This window comes from Siniperca chuatsi, linkage group LG2, assembly GCF_020085105.1.
Source record: "Siniperca chuatsi isolate FFG_IHB_CAS linkage group LG2, ASM2008510v1, whole genome shotgun sequence".
In the NCBI taxonomy this organism is placed as follows: Eukaryota; Metazoa; Chordata; class Actinopteri; order Centrarchiformes; family Sinipercidae; genus Siniperca; species Siniperca chuatsi.
This window is the reverse complement of record NC_058043.1, coordinates 34838693-34854662: the sequence shown is the minus strand read 5'-3', so window position 1 is coordinate 34854662 and position 15970 is coordinate 34838693. Positions and strand designations below refer to the sequence as shown.

Below are 15970 nucleotides of genomic sequence, written 5' to 3'. Positions count from 1 at the left end.
TGTAAGGGTGAGAACTAACCCTTTTGCTTCGGCAAATGTACACCTGGTTAACTTCCCCACCTGTCATCCACAGCATGGGAGACAGTACATGCACGCTACTAAAGCACTAACGTGGCTGCTGCAATACATATCAGGGGAGCAGTGGGTTAGCAGGTAGTGATAACATCAAGAGTACACACATGGTCTGACTGCTAAGTCCACAATCATGGACGCTTCTAGCATTCAGTGTTTACGAGGGGGAAAGTGAAAACTACACTTGATGTGAACACTTACAGGTTTTTGTAAGTTGCAGTTCAGAAAGCTGTGGCTGAACTTAATATTTCTTAATATTTCTTCCTGTCAGCAGGAAGTTCCCCAATCTAATTTTGCAGTGTGCCCTTTTAGCCTCATTCGAGTAATTTCATGCTTTCAGTCACAACAAACAGACGTCCATTAGACTGAGCTTGTCTGACGATGATAACTGTACGTGTTGCTACTCTCTCCTCCTCTGTTTCTCTTTATATCTCCTGACTCTTCCTCTTTCTCAATCCTTTTCTACTCTCTGCGTTTGCCCCTGAACCTTTTCCCTCTCTCTCTTTCCTCATCCTCAGCACAATTAGCTGTTTTGGGGGGGTAAGGGCAGCATTAGCAGAGAAATTTTTAATTGCAGTTGTGCTTCGCATCACGTGGTGACATGTCTCACCTTCTGCACCCTAACTCGCCTCTGATGTCACCATGACATCAGCAATTAGTGTGCATGTGCGTGTTTTGGTAGGTTGGGTTCATGAATTGAAAGCCTGTAGAGAGAGAAGAGAAAGTATCATGAGTGCTTCTAATGCTAACTGTACTTGTATTTCTGTCTTACCCACCTCTACTTCTACTTTGCCAAACAGACACCATTTGGATTTTGTCCCTGTCCCTGTAGTTTTGTGACTGTAAAATTTGTGTTGGGTTTTAGACCTTAGAATGCCAGTCTACATGTGCTTTGTGGACATGCAGGTTCATGACCATGTTTCCAGAACATCTTGTGAGGGGTCTTGTGGGAGTCCCCAGCACCCCATCACAAAACTCTTGGAAGTGATCTGATCATTGTGATCTGTGTTTGTATCAGCAGGAAGTCAAGCACATTCTGAGTGGGTGCTGGGCTCCACCAGGGTTGTGCCTTGTCACCAATTCTGTTTCCAGTTTTCATTGACAGAATCTTGGCACAGCCAAGGTTTGCAGTTTCGAACCTGGCTCAAGTTTTGCTGGAATGCCGTGAGACATCATCCAGCACTGCACTGTTGTTGGTAGATTACTCTGAAAACCACATTTCTAATGTTCACTTCAAGATCATTGCAACAGAAGATAAAATAATTGCTGTTGCGATAACCTTGCAGAGAAGTGAAATTCTTCATCATATTATATGCAGTGTGTTGGCATCTAATAAGGCTTTAAACTCATAGATCTATTACTCAAACTGATTTTCATTATCTCACCTGAAGAAACACACCACCAACAACACAGTCCCTTGCATTGTTTGATGCAGAGCTGTTTTCGGTCTGAATGTAAACTTAGTGTGCTGCCACCATCCAGATTTAGTAGCAGGAAGCAGATCCATAGATGGATGATTAGAATTCCTTCTTATGCATCAAGTACATGGAACAATGTATTGCAAAATATATGTATAAATACCTGTGAATCTCCAAACAAAACAACCGCCACAACATGTGTGGCCTGTTGCACAAACCATGGTGGCCTGTGATACAATAGGCCAGTCTGATGTTGACCCCCCAGTACTGTTGTTATTCACTAACAGACACTGGACACAGTAGGCCTACTGTTCCCATGGGAGCAGGGGGTGACATGTAGACAGATACAGAGAGAAAGACAGAGGGATATTATATTGTTGCTGTCAACACTGTTGTCAATTTTGCTGATAGCGACAGCTTCATCATTAGCACTTTCCTTAAAGTATTCTGAGCAAAATTCTGAGGAAAAGTGAGTTGGATGAGGAGCCAAGGACATTGAGAGATAAGCAAGTGAAGAAAAAGATCATTTTGTCAGGCAGAGACATAGGGAGTGTGACGTATAACCATATAACAGAGCAAATAAGGGAGTGATTGTTGTCTAGTGAGGCCCGACTCCAAGAAAAGACGGGATGGGAGGGCATAAAAGGTCGTCTTTATTACAGCTTCAGCCCGGACACAAAGGGAAGAACAGGAGAACGAGACATCATATTTGTGACTACACGCTTTGTGTAACATGTCATAAAGATGTCAAGCAAGAGTATGCTGGACTTTTCATAAATGATTACAGGGACATGGGCTCCAGCATAAGCTCAAGGTTGGTTACTGTCTGTCTAGGCTTAACTTGTTTCTCCACAACACTGCGCAGAGAGATGTCTGGCAGAATTGATTATCACTGTGGGACAAGGGGGAGAAAACCCTCTGGGTTGCTTCTATCTCTTAAACCAATCACATTTCTCGCTGACAGGGCTTAAGCCAAGTCTCTGTAACATGCCCTTTTAAGAATGGTGTTCAGGGTGAAACTGATGTTCACTGCAGCCTGTAGGGAGTAAAGGGGAGGATCTCAAAACTGGCTTTAGGCTACCCCAACTTCATATTTAGTCAGAAAATGTTGTTTAGGTTGAGAGGAGAGTCTCTCTTCAAGCTTTGTTTGGAATTCATGAAAATACAATCTGACTGTGTTCTGAACGGGCCACATAAAGCTCTGTGTTATTATGGACTAAACACAGATATGATCATCCACAAACTCAGCTAATGCTCAGGCTTCATGGTCCTTTAGTTTTGTTATGACCTCTACTGTGCCAGAATTCTGTCTAATGAAGAAAATGGCTGCTTCTAGATGAGTGGGGTAGGTAAGTTACAAATGACTTTGTGTAATGTGAAAGGTGTTGCTTGTAGTGACAAACTCACACGATTAGTTTCCCTCAGCTCTGCAGACCCTTTTTAACGTCTTTTTAGGTCATTGTTTTGGTTTCCCGGCCTGCCAACTCCGCTCTCATCAACCTTGTTTCCAGCAGCAGCCGGTAGTTGTTTTCAGAGAAAAAGCTCTCATTGTACGTTACCTGCCCAGCACCAAACAGCAGACAGACAAAGTTTGAAACTAACCCGTGAGCACAGTAGAGCATAAGCGTCAGATATTATTCTTTGTTGGCGTCAACCAAAACAGAGCTAAAAGTAGACTGAACACTGGACTTATATACATTAGTTCGCCAGAAACACGACTCCATATGAGTTCTAATGTTGCTCTAACTCAAAAACAGGAACATGTTTGCTAACATGTTAGCCATAAAATCTTAAGTGATAGTATGTCAATGTTGCGAATGATCCAATTCTTTTCAAGAGCTCTTTGGTACGAATGACGGGAACCAAATCATACTTTGTGTTTTTATCGTTGTGCCCAAATTTCCCTGGCTGCCCTAAATCCACTCCCCTTTACGTGAACAGTATACCGTTACCACTCTAGTCACAAACTGTCTGCAACTCAGCGCAATAGTGGGTCTACTCGATTACTGTCGCATCTGGGGGGCAGAGTTAAAAAGTTTTCTAATAAGTGTTGCATGAATTGCATTCAAGGAAGGGAAACTTTATTTACATAACATTCCATACAGAGGGTAAATTCAAAGTAGTAAATTCACTGACAAAGCAGAGGGACATGGAGTCACCTATAATGTTTACAATGCAGATCATTGACATTTGGTCTGGCAATACGAGTAATTTAGTGCTGGTAAGTCCACACATGCAAAATTCAATTATACTGATGGGATGTTTAAGTTTGAATCTGATCCAAATCTTACCCTTAACATTATCCTAGTGATTATTTTGCAAATAAACCTAGTAACCCCCGCACCATTAAAGAAAAAAGAAAGATGAAAAGGAATGGGGCCAGAAGATCTTCAGAGCCGTAATTCCCATCACTACTTGTGGCCAAAACTATCAATTAATGCAACTTTACATTTTGATCTGTGTTTAGTCAAAGCAAAATTTAAAGCCAACAAATTATCTTTCCTAAGATTATACAAGAGTAAACAAACATCCTTAGTAAATCTTATTTACTACTTCTACTTGTTTGGCTTGCCTGGTCGTAAGCAGACTTTTTGAACAAGGCTGAAGTTTGCCTGTGGTGCAGGTTAAACAAAAGGGGAAATGTTTGTTGTGTAGATTCTGTATTGATACAACACATAAAACTGTGAATGTTGAAAGAAATGTTTTTATTTTAGACATTTTAGGAAATAAGCATATTCAGATGAGAAAATTTATATCACTCTGGTGTTTGTACACTAAATGAAAAGTTAGAGCCAGAGGGATATAATCTTAGCATAAAGACTGCAGGAGTAAACATCTAGCCTGGCTCTGTCCACAGGTAAAAAAAAAAAAACCTACTACCAGCACCTTGAAAGGTCACCTATTAGGACGTTCTCCAGTATGTTGTTAGTTTAAAAACAGACAGAGCCAGGCTAGCTGTTTGCTCCTACCTGTAGTATTTATGCTAAACTAAGCTTGCTGGCTTAGCTAGCTTCCTATTTAGCATACAAACATAAGAATGGTGTCAATCTTTTTTATCAAACACTCAACAAGAAAGTGAATAAGCATATTTCCCAACATGTTGCACTATTGTTATGGACAGAGAGGCAGGAAACACCGATATGGAAACAGAGGTTTTTTACTGAGACTACAGCAGAGTCAACACAGTTTGCAGGTACGTGGTTAGGTAATGGGTTATTGTTATGATGTAGAAAGTCCTTGGTCTTACTGATATGTTGATGATGGAGGGGTAGCAGGTAGGGAACCACACTAGAGTAGAGCACACGCTGGTGCAGAATGAAGTGGAACACACGCTGGAGTAGGAACACACTGGAGTAGGAACACACGCTGGAGTAGGAACACACGCTGGAGTAGGAACACACGCTGGAGTAGGGATACACTGGAGTAGGAACACACGCTGGAGTAGGAACACACGCTGGAGTAGGAACATGCTGGAATGGAACACACGCTGGAGTAGGAACACACGCTGGAGTAGGAACATGCTGGAATGGAACACACGCTGGAGTAGGAACACACGCTGGAGTAGGAACACACGCTGGAGTAGGAACACACGCTGGAGTGAAATGGGGTGGAACACATGCTGGAGTGGGAACACGCTGGAGTGGAACACACGCTGGAGTAGGAACACACGCTGGAGTAGGAACACACGCTGGAGTGAAATGGGGTGGAACACATGCTGGAGTGGGAACACGCTGGAGTGGAACACACGCTGGAGTAGGATACACTGGAGTAGGAACACACGCTGGAGTAGGAACACATGCTGGAGTAGGAACACACGCTGGAGTAGGATACACTGGAGTAGGAACACACGCTGGAGTAGGAACACACGCTGGAGTAGGAACACACGCTGGAGTAGGAACACATGCTGGAATGGAACACACGCTGGAGTAGGAACACACGCTGGAGTAGGAACACACGCTGGAGTAGGAACACACGCTGGAGTGAAATGGGGTGGAACACATGCTGGAGTGGGAACACGCTGGAGTGGAACACACGCTGGAGTAGGATACACTGGAGTAGGAACACACGCTGGAGTAGGAACACATGCTGGAGTAGGAACACACGCTGGAGTAGGAACATGCTGGAGTGAAATGGGGTGGAACACATGCTGGAGTGGGAACACGCTGGAGTGGAACACACGCTGGAGTAGGAACACATGCTGGAGTGGGAACACGCTGGAGTGGAACACACGCTGGAGTAGGATACACTGGAGTAGGAACACACGCTGGAGTAGGAACACATGCTGGAGTAGGAACACACGCTGGAGTAGGAACATGCTGGAGTGAAATGGGGTGGAACACATGCTGGAGTGGGAACACGCTGGAGTGGAACACACGCTGGAGTAGGATACACTGGAGTAGGAACACATGCTGGAGTAGGAACACACTGAAATGGAATGGAGTGGAACACACACTGGAGTGGAACACAAGCTGGAGTAGGAACATGCTGGAATGGAATGGAGTGGAACACACACTGGAGTGGAACACAAGCTGGAGTAGGAAAACGCTGGAGTGGGAACACGCTAGAGTGGGAACACGCTGGAGTAGGATACACTGGAGTAGGAACACACGCTGGAGTAGGAACATGCTGGAGTGAAATGGAGTGGAACACATGCTGGAGTGGGAACACGCGCTGGAGTGGGAACACGCTGGAGTAGGAACATGCTGGAGTAGGAACATGCTGGAATGGAATGGAGTGAAACACACACTGGAGTGGAACACGCTGGAGTAGGAACACGCTGGAGTGGGGAACACACGATGGAGTAGGAACACACGATGGAGTAGGAACACGCGCTGGAGTGGGGAACACGCGCTGGAGTGGGGAACACGCGCTGGAGTGGATATACGTAGAGCGGAGTCCTTCTAGTCCTTAACAAGACCAGACAACTGACTGGGGTGAGTGGTGTGCTTTTATCCTTGTGTGATTAGGTGCTGATGGGGAGCAGGTGTGTGTAATTAGTATTCTGGTGAGGGAGCACGCTGAGGCTGGTTGACGGGGGAACCTGGCGAGTCTGTAATAACTATTCCCTGTCTCAAAGTTGTGAAACATTTATACCGGAACACAGAGAAAAGGTCAACTGCACATTTGTCCAAAACTTGGCAGAGAAAAATACTTAATAAGCAGTTTTTTCTTTTGGCTCTCAGTGTCACTCTACAACACTTAATCTTATGTGGTATGGACAGAGAAAAAAAAATGGAATTTGCATTTATTTATGTTCACTCAAACAGAAAAGGTTTCACAAATCTGGAACAGATTTTAAAACAGTCTTTCGGATCTTAACGTAACGTAGCTATGGGACTTCATTCAGTTTCCTACAGAAACAGCTGGACGGCAGCTCTAACCAAACACTTCACCTGCTGGCATAATGTGAAAATACTGCATGAATTCAGGCCGTATCAGTTCCTATTTTGGAGTGGATTTCACCAAATACTTCACTGGTACAAAAACTTGTATTATCCCCATTATATGTGTGTTTTGTGGGAACGTGGCTGGATAATGGCAGCTAAAATTGGCATACCGTCTTCCCAGAAAATATGGCCATACAGGTCGTCTGTGCAAGCAGCTTATTACAACCCATGTTTATGTTTATTGTTAGGTGGCAACCTCTAGTGGCTGTAGTAATTATGACGGGAGCAAAGGAGGAAGTCAGGTGAGGTAGTAAGAGCGACAAAGTCCATGTAGGGAACAGGCCGGGGTGGATGGATGGGTCAAACACAGGACTTTCACCCAGGAAAGTGTCCCGTGTGAAACCAAAAGTCAACGTTGAATTATCTTAAGTTACATACATAAGTTACATATCTTAACCCAAACAAAGATCTTCTCCTAAAGCTAACCAAGTAGTTTTGGCGCCTAAACCTGACCAAATTGTGACCTTTTCACAACGTTAACCATGTGTTTATTATTGTTTCCATGACGACGAAGGTCTGGTACACCTGTCGCTGCTGCTCTCCAACGGTCGTATATGTAGTATTGAGAGTCCGTGGCAAACGACCTATTCTGTCATTTAGGTATGAGGACGTGCTGAAAATTGCATTAGCTGCATTACAGACTAAACACACCAGCTGTTTAACAGTGATTCTCTCTTACCACTCTGGTTTCTGTGAAGCAGCACTGTCACCACCACTCTTCTCCTTTAGGGAAAATGTGTGTTTTATGTGTGTGTGCACGCAGTTGTGTAGATTTCTCAGTCCATGTGAACTACTGGAGCACACAGTAATGTAACCTCAGGCCCAAGGTCAGTTTTAGAGCATATGACCCATCACACACATACAACTGACACAGACAGATGTGTGCATGTGCCTCTCTGCAGCCCTCTCTCTCTCTCTCTCTCTCTCTCTCTCTCTCTCTCTCTCTCACACACACACACACACACACATACAAACACACACTGTCTAACAGCATGGAAAACGGAGCAAGGTATGAGGTCCTTCCTTCTTCTCACCAACACAAGGGAAATTTCTAATCATGTGTTCAGTTAAGTTTTGAGTTACACTTTACAGTTACACTAGTTATTTCACTACATGAGGGTCTAAATACTGTTTCAAAGCCTTCTCCACACTGCCAGGAGTAAAATTATTGTGAGGAAATAGGCTACTAATTAGTTTTTTTAACATAAGTGGCTAAAGGTTATTGGGACTTTGAAAACAAAACATCAGCAACATATTTAGAAGATAAGAAACCATTTCAGAAAGTCTGAGTGTGTCTTCTTTTTTGTCCTCCCTCTGTTTTTTCATCTTCTCTTGAATATTGGATCTGGAAATAGCAGACCGCTCTGCAAATCATCTTTTTTTCCTTTCTGTTTCGTGTAGTTGCTCTCTGCATCTCTGCCATTGCCCCCTCCCTCTTGAGCCTCCCAGAGATCACAGCTTGTGTTGGCAGCCCGTCTGGCTGTCAGGAACAGGAAGCTGCCATGCCAGGTTTCACTGGACAAACACAGCGGTCGGATGAAGCTGTGGTCTCACTGTTAGCAGGCTAATGGTCTGCCCTGACACTGTGCCAGAGCTTCTTTTTTTTTTTTATCGGCCTCTCAGGGTTATTCATTTATTCAATTTCAACAAAGTGGACAGAGGAAAAAAGTGAAAGAGAGAGAAAAGAATTTGCCTGAAGGTTTGAATCTGAGCGTGTGCACATGTGAACTCATCGCCCAGCATGAGTCACAGTTGTATATCTTCATGCCTGCGCTGTATGCCTTCTGTGTACATTGATTGTTGAATGAGTGTCATATTTTCCGATTACTGTGCCCACTGACCTGTATAAAACTGAGAAGCCCATCTAAACAAGCCCCACATCTTTTCCATCAGCTGGCCCCATTCTAAATGAGTACACATGAAGGGAGTTGTGTATGTTCATTTGACCGGAGCTGACATGGGTCACTGGACCACTAACATATGGCTTTTTGCTGAATCAAACACACTCCTCAACAAGCGCTGAACTGCTCCAGTGGATTTGGTGCAAAAGGACAATATTTTGTTTGCATTGGGCAGCTCCTGTTTTTACCCATTCCCCAAACCACTGCAACAGCTTTACAAATTAATCAGTGTGTTTACATGTACTTAAGTAACTGGGTTACTGTCGGCTTCCTGCAATAGGAACAATTTATTCACAGGAAGCGATTTATTCAATGTCGTAAACAAGAAACACGGTTTCCGTCATCAGGATAGGGGGTTGGACACACCTGATTTCCCCAGCTAGATTTCTCAAGGAGAAAGTCTGTTTCTTGGCCATGTTAGCCAGTTTCCTAATCATCTCATTTCTAATCTTTTTATACATATGCATGAGCATGACAAATACTTCAGGCAGAAAAATAATACCGTGACAAAATAATAAAAATTTTGATTAAAAAACTAAAACTGACCAGCATTGATAAGTCTAAATAAGTTAGTTTCAACAGCTGAGCTGTTACAATCAGACACATTTGCACTACACATCACACCAGCACTTAAAATGGCAAAATCAATTCACAAAAGTAAATCTGTGCAAATGTTTTGTGTCAAGTCCCACTTGAACTTCAACACGTATAGTGTTGTGAGCATTTTCTGATTTGATGCTCGGCCGGTCAGCATTGTTGGTGCCTTCCCGTACTGCGATAAATGAGCTTTACAAAACATTTTCATTTCAGTGCTTGCTGATCTGCCATCACTCAAGTTAAGTTTAATTAAGTACTTGGTTAATGTTGGGAAACAACCGTGGTCACGGTTAAAGGAAACAACGTTGACAAACAAGGTTTTGCTGTGCTAATATCAGTATCATGCTACTTCCGCCTTTGTTCCAGGCAGAGGTCCCTGTCTTTCTGTCGTCTGTCTTTCTAAAAGCCCCAAATTCAGCCAATTATACAGAGGACATGACCATATTATCCTGGGTTGAACTGCAGCTACAGCACTGCCTGCAGGCGGGTCAAAAGGTGGTTGTAGCCTTTTCCAGGCATCATTTGTCCTTTTCTTTAAGATTATTTGTTGGCAATCTGCAATATTACAGACAGTGGCTTATGAATGGCCTACTGTTGACTGGAGGGTTGTCATCTGAGTTAGTCCAAAGTTACTTCCCAACGACAGGAAAGATATAAACCCTGATGAAGATGCATGAAAGGTTCGAAGAGGAACAGGGATTTTTTTTTTAAAAAGAGGAGAGTGGGCGCCGTGGTAACGTGAAGTGTGTCTGCATGAGTGTGTGTGTGTAGTCAGACTGTGTCACACAACCTAAGACCAACTTCCTCCCTTTGATAGAGTTGCTTTCAGAGTGATGCCACATACTCCTGATTGGCTGCAAGCAGCCAGACCCAGTTTTACAAACACATACACACACTGTCCATCGCAATCAGTCATTTTCTCACTCACGACCCATGTAATTAAGTTGTTCAAGAGGGCTAATGAGAGTTGATAAAGAGAGGCTCCCAATCAGAGTGGGGGGGGGGCGCGTTGCATTTCTCTGTGTTCTGTTTAGAAAAGAGACACTTTAGATTCTATTTAAAACACCAGAGCATAGCAACGGATTTGGGGGCTGATTTTCAGCCCTGATTCACAGGTTTGTGAGTACAGACGGGCAGATCTAGAGTAGAAAGCCAAAAGAAATACGTCGGTGATTCTGTGTGGACGACATTCTTGGCCATGACTTTGGTCTGGACTGTAAACAGGAAGGAATGTCTGCGCACTGAAAGTTGCTACATTTTCAGTGACGCCTGAAAAATATTTGGGAATGAAGTCATTTTAGATATGCATATGCATGCCTGGGTTTTAAAGGCTGCAAGGAAAGCTTTATTGGTTATCCTCCCATATTAATATTTACTTTTAAAACATTTCTCTCTCATTTAGAGAAACTTCAAGTGTGCAAGTGAAGTAAGCTTGGAAATCAGCATGACCCTTGTTTTTTTGTCTCAATCTTGAGACTCAATCTTTGGTGCTGAGCTCTCGTTGTTGTGTTGTTTCAGTGCTGCTTTTATAAAGATCACTCATCAAGCACAGTGTGCGCTGTATTTGGATTATATGTTAATAAGGTTAAAGCTTATGTTGGTAGTGATCTTTTCTTTGTGCACAGCCGTGGTTGGCTTTCTTTGCTCGTAACGATCAGGTCCCTATTCTGTTCATTCCAAACAAAGACACAAATGGTAAAAAGCACAAAAGTTTTGTCAGATGTAAGATTTGGAGGATAATCCACCACAGGCTTTGGGGCAAGTTGATGTTTGTTTAGATATGGAGGCGATGATACTGGTGGTGTCTTTGGGTCCACTTCAGTACAGATTTTTAGCCACACTAGTCGGACCACTGCTTTGGTTCAGACTGAAAGTATTGGATAGATTGCCATGACATTTGGTACAAATATTTTAAAAACTTGTAGTCTTCAGCCCCAACTGACGCTGACTCAAGTGACATCACCTGAGGACATGTATTCACACAGCTCCCTCCGGAGACACTAAAGGCTTTATACTACTGTTTCCACATATGCAGTAGTTACTCCCCAACACCTGGAAACACGCTGACGTGTAAGAGCTGTGGAGTTCCCCTTCAAAGTTTCTGTATATGGTGCTCTTTTCTGTGTGAGTTCAGCCATGGTTGGCTTTCTTTGGTCATAAATACCAGGTTCTTCTTTTGTTTACTCCAAACAAAGACATTATTCCTTACTTTAGATGCAAACGGCAATAATGTAAATGTACTGTAGGTTTTTTAACAACATGCACAGTTTCATGAACTGAAACATTTTGCTGCATTTGGTGCCTAATCCAATTTAGTTGTTGGCAAAAGCTGTTTGTGTACATAAAGAGCAGATTATTACAATGATGTACTCAGCCAAATTTATATACAGTATAGTTTTAGCTGAAAAATATACAGTAAACAATCAAAGGTTACAGTAACATGCCTCTTTCGATACATGTTGATCCCTCATTTTGTTGAAAATGCCTCTACACTTTCTACATTGGGCTATTACTTTTACTTAGGTAAAGGTAAGTAACTGGTATGTGCATGGCTCTGTAGTTCACTTTGAACCAATGAATCACAGGGTCAAAAAAGGTAACAAATACCTCAACCGACCTCAAGAAACATCCACAACAAAAGCTACATCTGAAGCATATTTCTAATGCCTGATATTCCACTCAGACCCGAGGTGACTGAACTTCAAACTACAAAATTCGGCTCTACGTTGCTAACAGAAGGATGAAGCAAAGGTCTATCCTCTGGACTCACACCAAGAATCCAGTCTCCGTCCTGCTTCCCCCAGAGAAAGCGCAAAGAGGGATGTTAAATAGAATTCACTGCTGGACTGTGAGCTAGTGGAGAGAGCGAGGGACCGTAGTTTAAAAAAAAAGATGTTCCTCTGTATGTATTTATTTTCTGGTGTAAAATGTTTTCCAGGATGGGAATGATCAAGTGACAAAATACATTAATAGCATGATATGGCAACGGTAACAGCTACAAGTGTCTATGAAATCATAAACCCAGATACAATAACACTTATTTGACTGAGAGCACTGAATTCAAAATACAGTATAGCATCAGTGAAAAGATGCTGGAACAGAAGAGTAAAGGTCATTTTTCATCTGCATCATAACAATAAACACTGTCCTCCTCCTCCTCCTCAGAAAGATCACAACAAACCAAACTAGTAAAAGGACCCAGCACTGTTACTCAGCTTGTGACACAAAGAGGTTTTTGTACTGTTGTTTTTCAATGCCGATGCCAATTTGCAATTTGAGTGGATTACACGTCTGTTTTTGACCACAATGTCAACTACTATTGTTCATTTGAACTCCTGTGTGAAGTGCACTGGAGGTACTCCCTTCCTAAACTATATAGCTCTGCCCTGCTGAGACACTGGGGAAGCCTGGCTTCACAAAGGCTGCCTCATTAATTCTCAAAGGGAAAAACATCAGCCACAACCACAAACACAGCAACACTTAGCCAGCCTAGTGGTATTGATTTCTCTCTCCAGAGTAAGCCTCTTTCCTCCTCCATTCCTAACCCCTTAATCTGCTTTTTATCTGATTGCATTTTATTACACCGGCCTCCTAAACTTATAGGTTTCTCTGATATTGTGTGTTTACAAGAAATGCCCATTGATAGTCAGGTTTTTATGTCCATTCTAGCATATATATATTTTAGCATATAGTATCACTGTCACAATATCCGTAGTGAGCTGGAAGAAAATCCGCTGCAGTAAATTATTGCTGCTAAGATATCTGTATGTTTGAAATAGATGTTAACTGCACCATTACTGTTGTGATTGAAATTGCGTGCTACTGAGCCAAAAGCATTTTCCAGCTCTAGAAACTATAAAGCCGAGGTCTCTGCTGCTCAATGAACATGATTGTGTCTTATTAACAGCACAAAAAGGTTGGTCTTCCTGCTTTTAGCAGTGCTCTGTCTGCTACCAAGTGCGTGTTTCCCTCTCCATTGAAGAGTCACATGACTGATTTCTAAAGGCTTCTCCTTTTTGGAATTAGAAATCCTCCTTTTCTCTGCACTGATCTGGGGATTACTTGCTTCCACCGTCGCCTTTTGAGCTGCTTCCTCTCCTCCACTGGCTGTTCAATTTATGGCTGCCACCCACACTTCTCTGGTTATGAGAGTGCCTTCATATATATATATATATATATATATGAAGACACTCTCTATGAGAGTGCATAATTAGTTTGATGTCTTAATCCAGGGCTGCAAACTTTTCAGTTTAGTTTGGAGTGAGATTCGTTATCGGTGAAGCCTTCTGTGACCCTGCCCACGGCAGGGGTCGGGGTCATCACTCCTCAGGAATTTTGTTTAAAAAGTTCAGCAGCCAAATTCACTATTCTAAAGCATGTATAGATGAAAGCCAAGTCAATAATCAAGGTCAACGATGAATCAGTACGGTCGATAATAGCATAATACTGGTGATTTGATTTTCAAATGTGTCGTACCTCAAGGGCACAACATTGGTTTGAAAAGCGGGGGGACACAATAAAGCGGGGGTCTGTGGCTCCTCGGCCAGACCAAAAAAGGGTTTAGTTCCAGTTTCTGCATGCTTTTATCATATTCTCAGCTCCAACACATTATGATTAAGATGGCTATCATGCTTAGTTTAATCATTCACATCACTTGCTGTGGTATTCATATATATATGTATATATATTTATTAAGAAGCCACACACTGTCAATAGTTTTATCATGATCTCTGTAAATGAACAGGTTAGCTTTTGTTTATGTTCACTGTCTAGTACTGTTTATTATGAGTACATTATGATTATACCTTCTCACTGTAACTCGAAATACATGCCTTTTTTGCTTCCTTTTTAAAAAATATAAAAATTAAAAAAGCAATGTATAGCCACCATCTCTTTGTCTTAGATTCTGTCTGCAGCCGGCCTCATAAACAAACAGCCCCATAGCGTTACTAGAGGTCAGAAGCTCCACAGGGAACCTTTAAGTACTATCATAAAATGGAAGTTCTTTAGGTGTAAAAATCTGTTAACTAAACTAGAGCGGACTGGCTGTGCTGAGGGTACTGCAAACCAAATTGCTGTCTCATTTCTAGTTTCAGAGCTGAACAAGGCCATGAAAACAACAATTTAGTAACCTTATGGTTTTTCATCCAGACCGTATCGGGCCCATGTTTGGCTCTCTCCATGCTATTCATTCGCTTCTGTTGTGTGATCAGAGTGGAAGCTTGTGTCTATTCAAGGTACGTTTGCCATTCTACAACACAGAGCTGCACAATGAAATTAAAGTTGTAGCCAAGTTTTCGCTAAAAACACACATACCATATACACAAGAGGTTACTGTCCTTTAGTACCCTCTGGGCTCTGTGCAGACACCATCTCTCCGATATCACAATGATCTTCTGAGCGGTTTTAATCCCCTGCTGCAGAGCCTTCCGGTTCTGGGCCGTGCACATCCCATGCCAGTTTGTGATGTTTCCAGTCAGGATGCTTTCTGTTGCTCGTCTAGTTAAGTAAGTTAAAAAGTTAAGTTAAAAAGAACTTGGCACAGGAATTTTGCCTTCTTAAGTTTCCTTAAGAAATACAGCCGTTTGAGCGTTGACCGAGGTGGAGATGTGAGAGGACCATGTCAGGTTCTCAATGATGCTGATTCCCAGGAACCTAAAACTGTTCACCTGCTCTACTGATGTAGACAGGGGTTGGTGGTGTCGTCCACAAATTTCACATCAGAGTGGTCTCTGTGTCGGAGGCTGCAGTCGTGGGTGTAGCATGAACACGACGGGGCTCCCGTGTTGAGCACTAGAGTGGAGGAGGTGTGGCTGCGGTCAGTCTTTATTTGATGTGTTGCCTTAAAAACAGGTTTCCCCACGTGCTTGCAGCCACAATGCCCTAATGTCATGATAGCTTAAATAGGTACATTTTTAACAGTTAGAAATCAAGCAACTTGGTATAAACCAGTAAAATCACTGTTTAGAGGAAACTTGTATGTGGCACTCATCCTAGTAGTAACACATCATACTTTATAGACAAGCCGGCTCTAGCTAGCTAACCTGACACATAGTAAGAAATGGCAGCTAGTAGCAGTTATAACGCAAACCCAAGCTGGGTCTGTGTTCGGATACTTCCGGTAGTACACTGTGTGCACTATGTACTTACTTGCGTAGTGTGTGAATTTTGACAGGGTAGTGTTGTCTCAGATTGAACACGGCTATTGTGCACTTACCGGAAATGACAATCCCAACATTTGACAGCTTCTTCTTCTTAATGGCGAACTGCAACCGGACAGAGCATTACCGCCAACATTTGGCCGCGATTGTCGCCCATCAAAATATCTGCAGGCTTGTTTGCTCACTTGACACTATTAAAACTTTTTTTAAAATTAACGTGATTTTACTTTTACTTGCTTGTTAGCTAGCAAGCATTCATGGTACCAAATCATTACAGACTGCTAAATTAACCCCTCCCCTTCCGCTACGTAGCCAAGATGGCAACCATTGAGGGCGAGAAGTGTCCAGCATTCCACACTCTCTGATCATCTTTT

The 15970-nt window shown here is 42.7% G+C and overlaps 1 protein-coding gene across 2 annotated transcripts in view; it reads left to right on the top strand.

The window, feature by feature from the left end:
• Positions 1–15970, top strand: part of cdk18 (cyclin dependent kinase 18) — a 50863-nt gene that overhangs the window by 6824 nt on the left and 28069 nt on the right. Inside the window, exon 1 of one of the 2 annotated variants that reach the window (XM_044174842.1) lies at positions 2723–2835. The exons of the other annotated variant lie outside the window; for it this stretch is intronic. Coding sequence (XP_044030777.1) covers positions 2827–2835 — 9 coding nt within the window. The 5' untranslated portion in view covers positions 2723–2826. Of the gene's footprint in view, positions 1–2722; positions 2836–15970 lie in introns of those variants that run through there. 2 annotated transcript variants of the gene reach the window in all.